Raw genomic sequence first — 16,585 nt, forward strand, 5'->3', positions numbered from 1 at the left:
AATGGCACCCAGAATAAATAAATCAATAGAGAAATAAATCAATAAACCCTAAAATTATTCAAGTAATTGCATGTGTCCAAAATATGCGATTGACGCATAAATCATATGCGTGTGAATAGAGTATTGTTTGAAAAGTTTGAAATTACTGTGTGGTATTCTGGCTTCTTGTTCCAAGCAAGGGATCACACTTGCATTGTGGAGAGCCATCAAGCAGTGGGCATACGTCAGGCATTGCTTGCCAGAAACAAAAGAAGACAGCATAAAATGCGGCTCCCCTTTTCTTCTCCTGAAGACTGCATTTGAATATTTTCTCTTTTATTGTACTGAGCTGTATTGCAGTCATATTGTATTCACACCCTGCTCCATTTTGTCTACAAAAAAGCCATGAACAACATTGACTCGCTGCCTCCTGCCTGCTCCAAGCTGCTCCACGAAAAGTCGCGCCGCAAGCTCTCGTAAGCACAGTCATTTCAAAACCAGAACAAAACAAAAGAGTACACGCAAACGACCCTGTTTGCTTAACAAAATGTCATTTCTGCTGGGCTGCTGGCACTTTTGTAACTATAGATTTGCCCAGATTGCGGAGCACCTGTCGCATGACGAGGTGTGGACAGCGGCACTGTTCTACGGGCGTGCAACGCCGACGCTCAAGGACATTCATGCGCTCGCCGACATGCTCAATCTGTCGCCACAGACGCTGGAGGACGACTTTCGAACGGCTGGCCCTCCGTTGCGCGAAGTAAATATATCCAGTGCCACAGACCCGGTGATATACCCATTCCAGGAGGCTATTGCACTGTACGGGCCAGCCATCCGCTCGGTTGTCGTCGAGAAAATGGGCGATGGCGCGGTCAGCGTGCCTGACATGAAGGTACGCGTGGAGAAAGTTCCCAGAGGCAGGGACGACAACGTTAGACTCATTCTCGAGTCCAAGTACACGTTGTACAAGAGCTGGTAGTCAGGGGGGAGGGCACAGGGCCAGTCGTGGGAATACTGTCTGCAACTACTACGCGAATGCTTTTCTGTTTTTAAAATATATAATATATATATTCTAGGACGAGAAAAAGATGAAGCAGAGAGAAAATGAAATTGAAGCATGCCGAAAATATTGTATATTCAAAGAAAAAATCAAAATCAAGGACACTACAGACACAGGGTGTGAGTGGTGTGGTTTTTATTTGTGTTGCTTGGCTCATGGCATAAAGTCGTCGTGGAGCATGCTTCCGCCCAAAGTGACCTTCTCTCCAGGCTTGAACGACGGCATGCCGAGGTATGGGCAAGACGAGCACCGGAAGGCGTCACCCAAGCTGCAGTTTCCGCAGGACGACTTGACATTGACCAGGTCCACGGGCTTTGCAACCTTCTTGACTGCCTGTGTTGGCTTGCAGCCCATGCTCTCATCGACTTCCAGGCCGTCAGCTAGGCCGCAGGTGCAGTTCTTGCATGCCTTGCGCTTGGGCTTTTCTCCATCTGGCCGCGCAAGGGCCGCGGCATCTGGCTTGACGAGATCCTCTTCCTCCAGCAGGTCGTCCTGGTCCTCGATTTCGGCCTCGTCATCCGAATCGACGTTGAGCATCCACACTTTCTTCGGCTTGGGCATCTCTTCGGCGCCACCCAGGGACGCGCCCTTGTTGATGCTCTTCTTGCCAAAGGACAGAAGTGCGCTCGCCGCTCCGACATTGTACGCCGGCTTTTTCGCCGATACTGAGGCTGTCAGAATGTGGCCGGCAGCCTGCGAGACAAACGAGCTGGGGTCGGCGATCTTCCAGGAGTTTGATGCCAGCTCCTGGAGCACGGACTCGGGGACCTCCTCGCGACAGTCGACCTCCGCATCGACAAACCCGGCAAACTTGAGCTGCTGCACAAGCCCATTTTGAGAGCGAGTGACCGGTGACGCATCCAAGTTGGCCGATTCACCCAGGATCAGCTCGCTAAGCTCGAGTTTTCCAGAGGGCTTGAGCGCCAGAAGTAGGTTGCCCAGAACCTTGCTGCTGTGTTCAACGATGTGTGGCGCGACCGGGCCTGCAATGATCCGATCGTACTGGGCACTGGTAAGGTTTGCAGTGCCATCTTCGATGCGATCGACCTGCTCAAAGTCGACCTTTCCGCCACTACCCACCTGCGCCAGCAGGGCATCGCGAAGCTTCTGAAGTGAGTCGAGGTTGTGTGCCTCCGAGCTGGCCCGCGCAACGAGCAGAACGGTCTGCCCAGACTCGGCTGTGTGTATTGTTGACATTGTGAGCTGTTTGCTGTTTGTTATTTTATTTTAGTGCAGTGCAGTGCAGATAATTATTAGAAATGCGTCAAAATAATGAGGGATAAAATTGTAAAGGAAAAAAACAGAAAAAAAATAGTTTGGCATCGAGGCAGCATAAATGGCAAAGAAAAAATAGATCAGTCAAAGAGATGTGCAGATGACAAATACCAACAGGCTTTGGGGAAAGGCATCTTCGGAAATGCTCACAGCCTGATTGGTCGAAAAACCAGCTCTGCCCAGTTCAACTCAGTTTGGTTCAGAACCGTTTGGCGGCTGCTGCGCCTGGATAAAAACCAGTTCAAACGGGCAGACTGCCAATAATGCGCATTCAAATATTCACGTCACGTCAGCAGCACGCATAGCTTGCAATATAATTTTTACCTCTTTAAAGTTGAATTTGAATCGTTTTTTTCGTGCTCATTTCATTCATCTCATTTGCACACTTTCTCCAGCACTCGTGCATCATTGTCGAGCCCGTCGCATATTGACCAATCACACAGCTTTCAAATTCAGAAGTTCGCCAGCGCGATGAACACCAAGCCAAAGTCGCGTGCGCGGTCTGTCGCCTTGCTCTACCTTGCAGCGACCTCTCTGCTCGCGCAAGTGTGTTTGGCAGTCAAGCGCGAAGACTTCAAGACCTGCGAGCAGTCGGCCTTCTGCAACCGCCACCGCGTATTTGCAGACACCATGGTCAAGGAGACCCAAGCACTGGGCAAGAGCAGCTCGGCGCCGGCAAACTCCTCACCATACTCGGTTCTCGAAAACAGCGTGCGCCTGGATGGACACACGCTAACGGCATCGGTGCAGCACGGTACGGACAAGGTTCCATTAAAGTTTGAGCTGTCCTTCTTGGAGAGCGGCATTGTGCGCGTTAGGGCGCAGGAGGAGACCCCAATGAAGCCACGCTTCGATGAAACACAGAAATACGTTCTGCGCGATGAGGGTTCGGCACTGCCGTACGCGTCTCCAGACAGCATCAGGCTGGTATCCGAGGCGGCAAACGGGCTGGCCACACACACTGTCAACTATGTTAACGGGAACTCGTCCTTTAGTGTCCGCATGAACGAAAGACCGTGGTCTCTCGAGTATTTGGTCGATGGAAAGCCTGCGATCCAGCTCAATACAAAGGGGTTCTTCCACTTTGAGCACCTGCGCCAGAAGCCAGCCGACGGCGAGCTCGACGACGTTGCCGGCGGATGGGAGGAGTCATTCAAGAGCTGGACAGACTCCAAGCCCAACGGGCCCGAATCTTTTGGCCTGGACATCAACTTTAACGGGTTTGAGCACGTCTACGGCATCCCCGAGCACTCATCGCCGCTGTCGCTCAAGGACACACGCGGTGGCGGCAAGGACGCTTACGACCAGCCCTACCGCATGTACAATTTGGATGTCTTTGAGTACGAGCTTGACAACCCGATGGCGCTGTATGGGTCCATCCCATTTATGCTCGCACACAGCGCCGAGGCCACAGTCGGCGTCTTCTGGATGAACGCAGCCGAGACGTGGATCGACGTCACGCGCGAGAAGAGCAGCACGTTCGGCAGCCTGTTTGGCCGCAGCGGCGCCGGCCAGCGGCCCACGGTCAACACGCACTGGGTCAGCGAGTCGGGCGTCATGGACGTGTTTATGCTGCCGGGCGCGACTGCAGCCGATGTGTACCGCCAGTATGCAGAGCTCGTCGAGCAAACACCTCTGCCGCGCGACTTTTCGCTGGGCTACCACCAGTGTCGCTGGAACTACATCGACCAGGAGGACGTGCTGGCGGTCAGCGCCAAGCTCCAGGAGCACCAGATCCCGTACGATGTCATCTGGCTCGACATTGAGCACACTGATGGAAAGCGCTACTTCACGTGGGACAGCACAAAGTTCCCCGACCCGGTGGCCATGCAGGAGGAGCTCGCGCGCGGCGGCCACAAGCTGGTGAACGTGGTCGACCCGCACATCAAGCGCGACAGCGAGTATCGCGTCTGGAAGGAGGCCAACGATGGCGGCTACTTTGTCAAGAACAAAGAGGGCACTGAGAACTACCAGGGCTGGTGCTGGCCGGGCGACTCCAATTGGGTCGACTACTTCAACCCTGAGGCGTGCAAGTGGATCAGCGAGCAGTTCCACCTGGACAAGTACAACCAGTCGACCACAGACCTGTTTGTGTGGAACGATATGAACGAGCCGTCGATCTTCAACGGGCCCGAAATCACAATGGAGAAGGACCTCAAGCATTACGGCGGGTGGGAGCACCGCGACGTGCACAACATATTCGGCATGTTGTACCAGAAGGCCACGGCCGACGGGCTGCGCACTCGTGAGTCGCCGGCCACGCGCCCATTCGTTCTCTCGCGCGCTTACTTTGCCGGCTCGCAGCGCTACGGCGCCATTTGGACGGGCGATAACACGGCCGACTGGAGCCACCTGCAGGCGTCAATCCCGATGGTTCTCAGCAACAACGTCGCCGGCATGCACTTTGTCGGAGCCGACGTCGGCGGGTTCTTTGGCAACCCCGACCAGGAGCTGCTGACGCGCTGGTACCAGCTGGGCATCTGGTACCCGTTCTTCCGCGCGCACGCGCACATCGACACCAAGCGACGCGAGCCGTGGCTCCTTGGCGAGCCGTACCTGACGCACATCCGCGACGCGATCCGCGAGCGCTACCGGCTTCTGCCGTTCTGGTACACGCTGTTCCGCGAGGCCAGCCTCACAGGCATGCCGCTGGTGCGGCCGATGTGGATGGAGTTCCCTAAGGATGCAAGCCTGTTCGCCACGCAGGACTCGTTCATGGTGGGGTCGTCGATCATGGTGGTTCCGGCCACCGACGCCAACACTAACCAGGCCATCGACGTGCGCTTCCCCACGCAGGAGAACTGGTATGACATTAAGACACACACGACGTACCTGGGCCCCCTCAAGCGCCAGTTCCACTCCGATCTCTCAACGACACTGGTCTTTGCGCGCGGCGGATCGATCGTCCCCACGCGCGAGCGGCACCGCAGCTCGTCGGCGCTGATGAAGCGCGACCCGTTCACCCTGTACGTCTACGTCAGCCGCACGGGCACCGCGAGCGGGCGGCTGTACGTCGACGACGGCGAGTCGTACGACTACCAGAGCGGCGCGTTCATCGAGCGCGAGCTGGTGTTTGCGGGTGGCAGGCTCACGTCGCGCGCGTCGGCGCTGACCAAGGACACGGCGGCGCACCAGGCCTTTTTGCAGAAGATGGCTGCGGTGCGCGTCGAGCGCGTTGTTGTTGTCGGCATGCGCAACCCGCTGGCCAAGGCCACGGTCACAGAGAATGGCGAGGCGCGCGAGATCGAGCTGAACTACGGCGGGGCGGTCGCCGACTCGGAGTGCATCATTCGCGACCCGGCTGTGCGCATTGGCAGCGACTGGGAGATTGCTCTGAGCTGAGGCGGGCTTTGGCGCGAGTGAATGGCGCAATGCTGGTGTTTGCATGTACTGTGTATTTGGCGCACGCGAAAGTAATAGGAAAAATAAATATATATATAAACGAATATGTGCACATTGGGCGGGGGTGCGGCTGCAGAGCCCTACACGTAGCTCCTCGTGTTCGAGCTCATGTACGCGCTGGCGGCGGTGCCGACGGCGGCCTGGCCAGCGCCGCTCTGGGCGAAGCCCTGGTAGGCCTGCTGCTTGGCTTCGGAGAAGGTGTGGCCGCGCGCAGAGTAGTGCGAGCGCACCTTCTTGTACATGAACAGTGACGCTAGCAGGTGCAGCACCCACAGCGAGAACGAGATGCCGCACAGCGCAGTGGCAGCGATCTTGCCGCTCGACAGGCACTGCAGCATGACAATCATGCCGGCCGACCCGGCGCCCGGCACGCCCACAGCCATGTACGCGTCGAAAAGAATGTGGAAGCCGTTGAAGACAAAAAAGAGGTAGAAGAACATGCTCGAGTCCTTCATGTACGCGTTGTACACCGGCCGGTACCACAGAAAGAAGCTCCCGGCTGTGATCGTGAACAGGTAAATGAAGCTTGAGCCAAAGCTGGCGCCCGCGTTGGACACGTCGGCGCCGCCCGAGATCATGACGATCAGGCACGCCACGCTGTTGAACACCAGCATAGCCTCTAGCGCCAGCCATGAGTAGAACAGCGTGCGCACTGTGCGCCGGTCGCCGATCGGCACTTCGCCGTCGATGTTATGGTACATGATCGGGTAGAGCGGCGGAAAGTTCAGCGCCGGCCGCGTGCCGGACGCCAGCGCCTGCACGTGCGCCTCGCGTTCGCGTAGCTCGCGCTCGCGCGCTTCCAGCGCTGCCTCCCGCCGCCTCAAGTCGGCGTCGCGGCTGTCGAGCGCGCCGCCGTCTGCCTTGAGATAGCTGCCGTCGTCAGCGCCGTACTTGGCGTCAGAGTACGCGCTGCGCTCGCTGTATCCGCCGAGCGTGTCTGCGCCAGCGCCGATGGGCGAGTACGCGCCGTGCCGCCCGCCGCCGCCCGTCGAAAACAGGCCGCCCCTGGTGTCGCTGTCCTGAATCGAGTGGAGCGGGACCGCGTCCTCGTCGTCGTCAGCCATCAGCTGCCTGCCCGCCCCTGCGCTGTGGAAAGCCGAAGCTGTGCCCGAATCGCCAAAGGGGTCGTCGGCAAACGGGTCGCTGCTGCCGTGGTCGTCAAACGGATTGCGCGACATTAGTATGTGAGTGGGTGTGTGGGTGGCTGTGTGTATCGGCCGAAATGCGTCCAATTGCCTTATATTTTTGGCTTGCTTGCTTCAAATGTACGGCCTGAGACCAATGAGAAATAATAAAAATTGGATTTAAACTGATATTAACGATGAGGAGGAGCAAACACAAAATAAAGAGCTTTACGGAGAAGAAGAATGACTTTGGCGCCCTCATCCCACCAGCTGGCTTTATTTGGGGGAAAGCCACTTTTCCTTGGCGGCCTGATTTTGTTCTTTTGCACAAAAAGCCGCATGCCCAAAACCCGAAAGAGTGCGTAGAAACCCCGCATGCACAAAAGCCTGGCATATCGCTGGCCCATCCATTCCTCCAGTATAGTATAACGACATGCCTCGTCAGCGTTGGCTGTATACAAGGGGGGATGTCTCGCTTATGCGGATCCGTCGTGGGCACCCGCATGAGGAGCAGCAGCAGCAGCAGCAGCAGCCTTTTTCGCAGCGACTTCGTCGTCGGTCAGCGGCCTGTATGAGATCGGGGGCTGGCATACTGTCTTCCGGGTGAACTCGTCGTCATCGACCTTCACGGGCTTGCGATCGTTACGGCGGCCCTCTTTCTGCGGCTCGCGCTCCTTCAGGCTGTCGCGCCTGCGGTCTCCGTCGACATCCATAGCCGAGTCCTTGGCGGCGTCGCGGGCCTCGTTGGCGGCGGCGGTCGCAGCAGCAGCGACAATGTTTGCCGTCCTCTCGGCTACCTTGACCTCTCTTTCAGCGCGCGGCTCGGGCGCCGCGTCAGCCTTCTGCTTCTTAGCTGCACCCTTGCCGCGGCCTTTGGCATTGGCATTGACATTCACCAGCGCAACGCCGCAGTTACCACCATCCACAGGAATTACGACCAAATCGTTGCTGAGAACAGTCTCGCTCATGGCCTCCTCATCGCCGATCAGCCCCTGCATGCGCTCTTTGGTGACCAAGCCGCACTCCAGAATCTTGCCGTGCTCGGGAGGGAACCGCGTTCCGTTGATACTCGCAAAAGCCGCCTGAGCCTCCTCGGCCGATGTGAATCTCGCGTACCCGCGGGTCTTGATGGCATTGAGCCAGACATCGTCTACGGACCCGTGCTTACCCAAAAGCTCTTTGATTCTATACACGGTCAGCGGCCGCTCCAAGTTCTTGATGTACATTGAGTCCAGGACGCCGCTGCCAGCCTGTAAGTGCTGCTGCCCAGAAGTGTCCATCTGGTCGTCCGCATCCGCATCCGCACCCGCATCCGCATTCAAATCCGCATGCGCAACTGGAGCATTGGAGCCCCAGTCATTATTCCTTTTCAGCCCATTTTCCTCTGCCTCCCCTGTCTCCATGGCATCGATCGGGCCCTCCAGAACATGCTCGGCTGTTTCCTCGTCCACCTCGTCCTGCTCATCGGCAGGCAGCAGGTCTATTTGGTCGTCCGTGCCAAGTTGTGAACCCGATACTCTCTCTCCCGAAATGCCAAGTGATTCTTCCAGCCGCTGGACCAAGTCCTTTTTCAACCCGTTTGTTGGCAAATTCCTGGCCACCAACTCTTTGCGCAAATCGGTCACTTTGAGCTCGCTGGGAATTAGTTCAGACATTGCCAAATTTCAAAAGTTTATAAAGGCTTTTACGACCAATTATTTATAATTTTATTAAAAACAATGTGAATTGAGATGGGAATTTCGAAGAGACAAAATTTAGAAAACAGAAAAAACGTGAGTATAAGAAGCAACGCGAAAACGGAGAATGTAAAGCTACACTGTGAATTTGACGCGTAGCGCTTTAATTTAACAATTGAAAATTAATTTATGGCTGTAATCGCTTCAGCGGATCAAGAAATATATTTAATTAGCAAAGCATATCTGTTTGTCACATATTTAGCCATTGTCTATTTTTCAACCAAAACCGCAGTCAAGACCGAATCCAAGACGAGAGTGAATGGATGGTTCATCCCTTAACTTTCATGTGTTCTACAAGATCAAGACAAAAGGTCAAACTATCAAGCACATCGTTGTTCTAAACTTTCCTGCGACCTGCATCCAAGGTGATCTTGGAAAGCGACGCTGCAGCGTAGTACCTGTCAATATCCTTCAATACATCGACACACTGCTTGGGAATAATTTTACACCCTTTTTCTTGTTGCCATAGCGGCTTATTGTCCCACTATCGGCACACCAGGTTTGCAGGCAATCATTGCTGGCGCACTTTGACAGACAGCGGCAACATGTGATTACAGGTGGATCTTGCCAAACAAAAAGTTATTATTGTACCTTGCATCAATTGCTGTTAATTTTCATGACAATGCCAATACTTTTTGGCTGGTTGTATGGAAATTGCCAGAAACCGCTTGTAGTGCTCTGCTTAAAGAAGACAGGTCCGAAAAATGTGGCATAAAAGTATATACATTTGATATTATTAGCCACATAGTTATTTAGTTATTAAAACAGGCATTTTTCAGAAAACTGAATGTGCATAGAAGTATAAAAATAGACCAAAGTGCATGCCAATTGACCGCTGATGGCATGTCAAGCTGCAATTATGTCACAAATACAGCCAACTGTGACTACAAACCTTGAAATATGACTAAACCAACTTTACTAAATGCAAAGTAGAATGTCGCAGCGTGCTTGTAAAATTATACGCGCACAATCATTATACACACGCAAACATGCATATTTTTAGCAAATAAAAAAGTACCAGTCCACTTTACTAAACAATATATCTCAATTTTCAAATCAATTCTTGCCAGTCAGCCAAGGTTGCATGGCGATTGTAATTTTGATTACTAAATCATCAGATACAAACACCGATTCAGTATATTCACATATATTATTGCTTGCAAAAACCCAGTGAGCCAGTCATGGCGCAAGGGCTAATGCGCGCGTGCATCTAATGACCATTAAAGCTGCTCAGCGGCAATTATAATTTAAGGGTTTGTCAAAATCTAAAAATATGAAATGGGCAAGCGCATGAGCCGCAAATACAGCTGACCAGCATGGGTGCTTGCTGGCAGTCCCAAGTAAACGGCTGGGCATTATTTATGTTGTCCGTTATGTCTCATACAGGCCAGACCAATGTGAATAATGTGTTTTTTAACCTGACTATTTGTTTGCTACAAATGCAAAAATTCAACACACAAACTGCAAATTTTCTGGCCAGCGGCTTAATCCAGCTGAAAACTGCTCGAAATTGTGTTTTTTTATAGAACCACTCACAAATTGTTGATTGTCACAGGGTTTTGTCTAGTTTTGCATTACAGGCAAAGTGGCTTAGTCCAAAGTATGGCTATTCGTGGTTTCTTACATTGAAGCCTCGAGGCTTTTTTCCAAGGCAAATGGGAGCGTTAGTCATGCCACGATGGTCGGCTTTAATTTTTCCTGATGCCTAGCTATTTTTGGACTGGAAAGTGAAAATGCCATCTCTGTGATTTTATTTTGCTGTGGGTCCGCTTTAGGCCCTGTGCATTGGGTGTCGACAAAAAAGCATTGTATTGACTTTTTTGGATTGGCGCACGTCATTGCACGTCTAAAAAAGCTTAAAAATGATGGCTGGCCATGTTGCTCTCAAACATCGCGAGCGTGCTTTTTTTGTCATCAATGTTTGGTATTTTTTGCGGCTTTGTTGAGTGGGTGAGGGCTGCAGAAGCATGTTTCTGTTTTTCATTACGCCATAGCTTTGTTCATTTTTTGTTTAGATTTGTTTTTGGTCATGTCCGGATGCATAAACACACTTCCGAGCTTCCGCCAGCTTTAATCCAAGGGCGCATCCGTGCATTATTTTTATTGCTTGCCCTAGTTCAGCCGGAGGCATTATAAACGCAATCTCTTGGCACTGTCAAATAAAAACAAAGGACAAGGGGCAATGGACATTGTCGGATCACAGTCGGAAAATTGCCTTTTTCATTGTCCTCCTTATTCGAAAGAAGCATAAAAAGAGAAAAAAGCGCCATCAGTTTTTCTTCCCCGGCATGCGTAAATGAACAATTGCCAAAAAGGCAATGCTTCGCAAGCCTGCAGCGTTTTTCTGTTGCACATGTTGGTTGCTTGTTTGGGCCAGCGCTGTGCCTTGCGCTTAACGGCATAATAACAAACGCAAACGCAGTCATAAAATATTCAGATATATGCGATCGCTTTATTAATTTCGCCAAAAAGACGCCCATCATCGCTCGGCCATTATTTAATATGATATCTGCCAATCATTTTCATATATGCCAAGGGCAATCCATATCGAATTTGGCAATATGACAGCATTTAATGGCGTCTAAATACTTCGACACCTTGCCTGCCCACTGCATGCCGCAATCGAGCTAAGTGAAAAGCCAAGGTAAATCCCAGCCTGCAGGATTTCCAGGCCTCGTAATTTTATACACTTTACAGGGCATGTCGATGCGCAGTTACACCGTGTGTTGGTGTTAGGAATATAAAAGGAAATTAAAACGCACCTGCATCCTCGCTAGAGGTGTTGGGCGTCAAACCACTGCGAGAGGCTGCAGACCATTTGCATTTTGGGAACATGCAATACCATGAATAATCATACGACTTTTGTCTTAGATGCCGCTGACTTTACAAGCCATCGCAGCTCTAACTTTTCTGTTGGCACTCTGGACTGGGTAGAGTGCTGGCGACTTGTATTTTTAGCCTGATGGGGTGGTATACTCGTGCCAGATGGCGCTTTTTTGTTTGTTCGGATGATAGTAATTTATGCGCAAAAAAGCGCCGTACAGAATCTGTTTTACAATCCCTGTTAGAAACCAGAGGGTTTTCTACCACCCCCTCCCCTGATGATGCAATTATCCCCCGTCCTCAAAAATGTTCACGTCACTGCCAACGCACCATGGGGGTGAAGCCCTATTCTGCATATATTTCATTGTTGGATTATTTACTTAACACATCTAAGCAATGCATGCCTCTGCATGCTGGTGTTGGAATGTAGGCTTTTTGGGCTTTGCCTGCATGCGTTTTATGCAGTCTCACTGTCTGCTCCTATACCAGTTACCCGTACTCTGGAAAGCGTAGCGCTGCTTAAAGGATAGCAAAGAGCATTACAACCTTTTTAAAAAAGACTGACTGGCCCAGCTTGCGCTTTTATTACTTTAGAGATGCACTCATATTTTTGTCGGAATATTCATGAAAGGTCGCGCTTTCCTTTTGGCAGCCATTAAACTTTTGTTCGCACAGCGACGCTACAGCTTTGAGCAGCTTATAAATATCCACTGCTGATATCACTTTATTGTGTGGGCCAGTGGATTCTGACTCAAGGGAGAGAATGCCAAATGGGCCATACTTTGGATTGCATATTCGGATACCACTGTGTCGATGCAAAAAAATGTCAGTTTTTCATTTTGATTGCTTTTTTCTGCTTTTTTAGTATGAAAAATACCCAAAAAACATGTGTAAAAAGCACATAGAAGGCCTTTTTGCCCGGAATTTTTACACTATGTGTAGATAAAATGGCAGTCTTTAAAAATTGTATTTAATTTGTAGAAAAAGTGGCAATAAAGAGAATATGGAAATTTTCGGTAATTTGGTAAAAACAAGCCAAAAATCATAATCACGCGCAATAGAACAATGGTCAACTCGGGTTGAATTTGAAAAATGCATAGGTTTGATTACATTTTAAAATATGAAAAGCCGCCAGGAAACAAATGTATGTATCCATATTAAAAATAGAGCCGAAAACAAAAAAGCGGAGAGGATGAATATAACGGCAAAAGCAGCAAGGACAGCGAGAACTAAGCGAATTGAGAACATTTAAAATGCGACAAACTGACGCCTGCTCACGATTCAATTCTTTTTTTCTCTCAACTATCTTTCGTATTATTATAAATTATTCAAAATGCTTACTATTACTTTTCCTCTCCCGCCTCCCCCACCAACGGCATCCACCAAGCTGCCCTCATTTGAGATTTGTAACGTCAACTGGGAGGAGCTGGCTATACCAATTATCCTCATTTCTGTATTTGTGTTTACTTTTATTGTTATTTACCTTTATCGTTTGGCCACAGCACCAAAGGCCAATGCCATTTCCACTATGCCTGGTGGTATTTTTGCCGCCACCGCCGATGATACTGATAATGGCGTCGACGCTAATTCTCCTGATGATGCCGATTATTCTGCCCCCACAGATGATGCCGATTATGCCGCCGCCGCTAATGCAATTCCGACTGCCAGACGCAGCTATAGATCCTATCTCGCGGAAATAGCAGGATTGGACCCATCAGATTGTGAAGGATACAATACTGAGCTCACTGATGAGTCCGATAACGAGCTCGATGCCCTTTTTGCTTTCTATGCTGCTGAAGATGCCAAGCGGGATGCTGAAAATGCCAGCTATTATGCTGAGCAAGCCATGGAACTGGATGATATTATCGCCAGTTTGTAACTCAGCCATTATTGATTCAAGAATAGGTAATGCTACAGTTGACTTTTGAACTCGATGCTGCTACAACCAAGGTTCTTTGCTGTATATTGTTTGCTACAAGTAATGCTGTGCATGTTTTTCTGCCTGTTTCTATATCCCTGTTTATTGTTCAATTCGCCTTTTCTTTGATGTATTTAGAGGCGCTGGCTGCCTCATCATACATACTACTGATAAATGCCGTCTGCTCCACTCGTTCGCTGTCCCTGAAGTGGCCGGTGAGGTGCTCTATCAGAAGAAAGCTTTCCTGATCTTGTCTCCGAACCCGACACCAGTGACAGACTCCATAGCCTGTTGGGAGCGACCGCCATTTAGTAGTCTTGTATGTGTTTGATGGATGAGTCAGCGCCAATGAGACATTTGAGACTAAAGGTGTTTTCTGCTTTAGACAGGGTCATTTGACCAAGCAGAGTTTCGTGTGATAGCACACATCTAGCAGACACATGTAGCTTTGAAAATTGGTTGGAGTGCACTTGTTCAGTTGTTTTTTGCAGCTTAGCTTTTTTGTCAATATTCTCTTAATAAAATTTTATTTCTTACTTTTGAACAATTTTAATTAAATATCGAATTTTGTAATGCTGAAATTATTTTAAACGAAAAGAAAAATGGGTAAAAGCAAAAAATAGAAAAATATACTCTACCTTAAAATGTAAAAAGGACCAATTTTTTATAATTGTTTGTGGGCACACATGTTTGAGAAAGCTTAAACTATTAAAAATATGGCTGTACACAAAGCGTTTGAACTGGTGTGCTTCCAGCGGCGGTGAAAATCTGATGTGCCAATGAATTAGGTTGATGTGCGCGCATGCTTGGCTAAATGGTCTGCTTTTCCGTTACCTGGGACACAGCTATGGCCTATCACCCAAAATATCAGCATGGTCACACATAGGTGGATAGGTGCACTATGTCAGACTTGTTGTTTTTGTGTTGTACGTCTTGCTGGTCCAAGAGCTCCTGTACCAGCCTTATCTCTGCGTGCAAACTAATAAAAATATGACATTATTGTCCCAGGGCACTATGGAAACTGTTGTATTAAGTGTTAGAGGCTCTGCAGTAATCAACAAGAGTGGTTTTTTGGTGATTCTTGCGGCTTGTCCCCGGTGATTGATTAATAAATCAATAACCAGTTAATTCCCTACTTGGATATGCGGGAATTCATATGCACATATAAATACCAATGAATATAAACAGTGGAGGTTGTTTATCCCTTAGCTTTCTTTTAGTTTATCTTAAATGCTTTTTATTCTAACACATTGTAACAACATCATAGAAAATATAGATTGGCACAGCAGGATTGTCGCAGCACATTTCCAACAAGTTTGGACAGCAACAATCAGAATGTCGGACAGCAAAATATTTGCCACTGGTCAATTTGACGCACTTTAGTAAAAGACTGCAAAAAACAACAAATTGAAAGTCCATTGTAGTAGGCCGTTGGAATACAAACACATGCTACAGTGCCTGCAAATGACAGACTACCATCACCATGACGGCACAATTGACACATCCCAACTAAATCACAGGCAGGGCAAAGGCGCTAGCAATTAGGCAGCAAAAGTAGCAAGAGTCATTTTAGTTGGAAAAGCATAATAATACGTGCCATACGTTAGACATTAGAATGGACTTGAGCAGTTTGTACATCGATATTTTTGAGTAGCGGCCAATGTTCTTTGCGGTTATTGTCTTCTTTACCACGAGTAATAAAAAACAAACAAAGGTTGTGTTATGATAAAAAGTATTCGTTAAGAATTAACTAAAAGAAGGTTAAAGGATGAACGCCCTCTACTGTTCATATTCATTAGTATTTATATGTGCATATGAATTCCCGCATATCCAAGTAGGGAATTAACTGGTTATTGATTTATTAATCAATCACCGGGGACAAGCCGCATCTTCTTGTATCACACAATGACTAAGCTCAAATGGGTTGGCGAGATGTGTCAACGGGGGTCTAAAATGCTTTGCAAATAACTATTTTATGATCCTTTATCTGGCTGTTTGGCAAAACGTCGAGGTTCTGTAGCTGTCCGTGTGGATAAATAATTAAAATAATATATTCACTGCATGGCGATAAAGAATGCTGACAGTAAGGTGTCCAAACATGCCTCATGCCCATCTTAATCGAAAGTAACCCAATTGAGATGTTAAAAAGTATATATACTGTCAAAAGATTATTTGTAATAAACAATAGGTAATTAAAATAGAACATACAGTGGGCCCCAGAATGTTTACATAAATTTATATTAGCTTTTCTGTCTTGAGGACAAACATTTATTGTCGAATAGTGCAAGTAGTTTAGACAAAATCTTCTACCTATGCACCATCCATCAAGTTTTAAACACCATCTCTGCACTGCGCCTAACACACTGCCGCCAAAAATGCTGAGGTATAAAAAGTCAAAATAGAAATAGAGGGCGAGCCTGTGTGTGCTTTGGTAACTGCTCTATGCGCCGGTGTGCGTCCGTCTGGCGATATGCGCTGCTATATAATATAAATATATTTGTCTGAATAAAATAGAAAAGTTGTGAAACAAAAAAGTAGGCTGGCTTGCAAGTGCAAGTGCAAGTGCGAGTGCAAGTGTTTTTTCATTCACAATCTTTTATTTTCTGGGTGTGGACAAACAAAACAATCCAAGTTTATTTTCGCACTTTTATGCCTGCCGAAGTGGCCGTAGATAAACAGCAATGAGGACAGCAGGTATGCACACTAGCTATCTGGCCACAATTGCCGCTCTAGCTGGCAGATCGAGTGCTCGAGTTTAATTTACTAACGCCCCTTGTGGACACTTCCGCCGCCGGCAAATTAGACCCAAGTCTGGAGAAATCCCAACCATGCCGCTCCTAGAATAACTTTAGTTATAGTGTCATGTAACCAGATATGCAATAGAGTCGATGACGGGCAAGGCGATACGGTAGACAATCAGCCCCATTCATCAACTTTAGTTTTTGTTTCTTAATTGTTTTACATCTCAACAAATATATTTTCTCTCTACCCCATAGTTACTTTGCATAATGCAATAAACGAGAATCGGTGAGCCAATTACTATACATACCGAGCAAATTTGACGGAACTAGCTTATTCAAGCAAAGCAAACAATACAAAACAAAACAAAACAAAACAAAAGACCAGAATATAATTATCACTCCTTCTATTGAGCATTATTTTTATTTTATTTTTCCTATTTAATTTTTATATTCGCTTTTTATGAACCAACCAAAAAATTGTGCTCTACTTTACCGGAACAGCAGACTCGCCGGCAGCGCTTTCATAG

General features: G+C 48.6%; 7 protein-coding genes across 7 annotated transcripts; 4 read left to right on the forward strand and 3 right to left on the reverse strand.

Annotated features, from left to right (window-relative positions):
- The first annotated feature begins 272 nt into the window (after window positions 1-272).
- BX661DRAFT_178380 (cyanate lyase C-terminal domain-containing protein) lies at window positions 273-1,085 on the forward strand. The gene is made up of 2 exons (XM_051534900.1): window positions 273-455; window positions 568-1,085. Exons 1-2 carry the CDS (start codon window positions 385-387, stop codon window positions 956-958), a joined length of 462 nt encoding a protein of 153 aa, XP_051393819.1. The 5' UTR covers window positions 273-384; the 3' UTR covers window positions 959-1,085.
- On the reverse strand, window positions 1,086-2,361 carry BX661DRAFT_178382 (cytokine-induced anti-apoptosis inhibitor 1, Fe-S biogenesis-domain-containing protein). Its single transcript, XM_051534901.1, has one exon. It carries the CDS (start codon window positions 2,234-2,236, stop codon window positions 1,193-1,195), a length of 1,044 nt encoding a protein of 347 aa, XP_051393820.1. The 5' UTR covers window positions 2,237-2,361; the 3' UTR covers window positions 1,086-1,192.
- BX661DRAFT_178383 (neutral alpha-glucosidase AB) lies at window positions 2,362-5,755 on the forward strand. Its single transcript, XM_051534902.1, has one exon. The coding sequence runs from the start codon at window positions 2,786-2,788 to the stop codon at window positions 5,654-5,656; it is 2,871 nt and encodes a 956-aa protein (XP_051393821.1). The 5' UTR covers window positions 2,362-2,785; the 3' UTR covers window positions 5,657-5,755.
- Window positions 5,756-7,065, reverse strand: BX661DRAFT_178384 (scamp family-domain-containing protein). The gene has a single exon (XM_051534903.1). It carries the CDS (start codon window positions 6,892-6,894, stop codon window positions 5,797-5,799), a length of 1,098 nt encoding a protein of 365 aa, XP_051393822.1. The 5' UTR covers window positions 6,895-7,065; the 3' UTR covers window positions 5,756-5,796.
- Window positions 7,066-8,632, reverse strand: BX661DRAFT_178385 (uncharacterized protein). Its single transcript, XM_051534904.1, has one exon. The coding sequence runs from the start codon at window positions 8,493-8,495 to the stop codon at window positions 7,317-7,319; it is 1,179 nt and encodes a 392-aa protein (XP_051393823.1). The 5' UTR covers window positions 8,496-8,632; the 3' UTR covers window positions 7,066-7,316.
- A 4,100-nt stretch (window positions 8,633-12,732) lies between these two features.
- On the forward strand, window positions 12,733-13,278 carry BX661DRAFT_169276 (uncharacterized protein; the record flags this gene model as incomplete). Its single annotated transcript, XM_051533504.1, has 1 exon — window positions 12,733-13,278. One exon carries the CDS (start codon window positions 12,733-12,735, stop codon window positions 13,276-13,278), a length of 546 nt encoding a protein of 181 aa, XP_051393824.1.
- An 8-nt stretch (window positions 13,279-13,286) lies between these two features.
- On the forward strand, window positions 13,287-13,601 carry BX661DRAFT_178387 (uncharacterized protein). Its single transcript, XM_051534905.1, has one exon. The coding sequence runs from the start codon at window positions 13,308-13,310 to the stop codon at window positions 13,563-13,565; it is 258 nt and encodes an 85-aa protein (XP_051393825.1). The 5' UTR covers window positions 13,287-13,307; the 3' UTR covers window positions 13,566-13,601.
- The last annotated feature ends 2,984 nt before the right edge of the window (window positions 13,602-16,585 follow it).

Source organism: Kickxella alabastrina (assembly GCF_025024165.1).
Source record: "Kickxella alabastrina strain RSA 675 chromosome Unknown BX661scaffold_4, whole genome shotgun sequence".
In the NCBI taxonomy this organism is placed as follows: domain Eukaryota; kingdom Fungi; phylum Kickxellomycota; class Kickxellomycetes; order Kickxellales; family Kickxellaceae; genus Kickxella; species Kickxella alabastrina.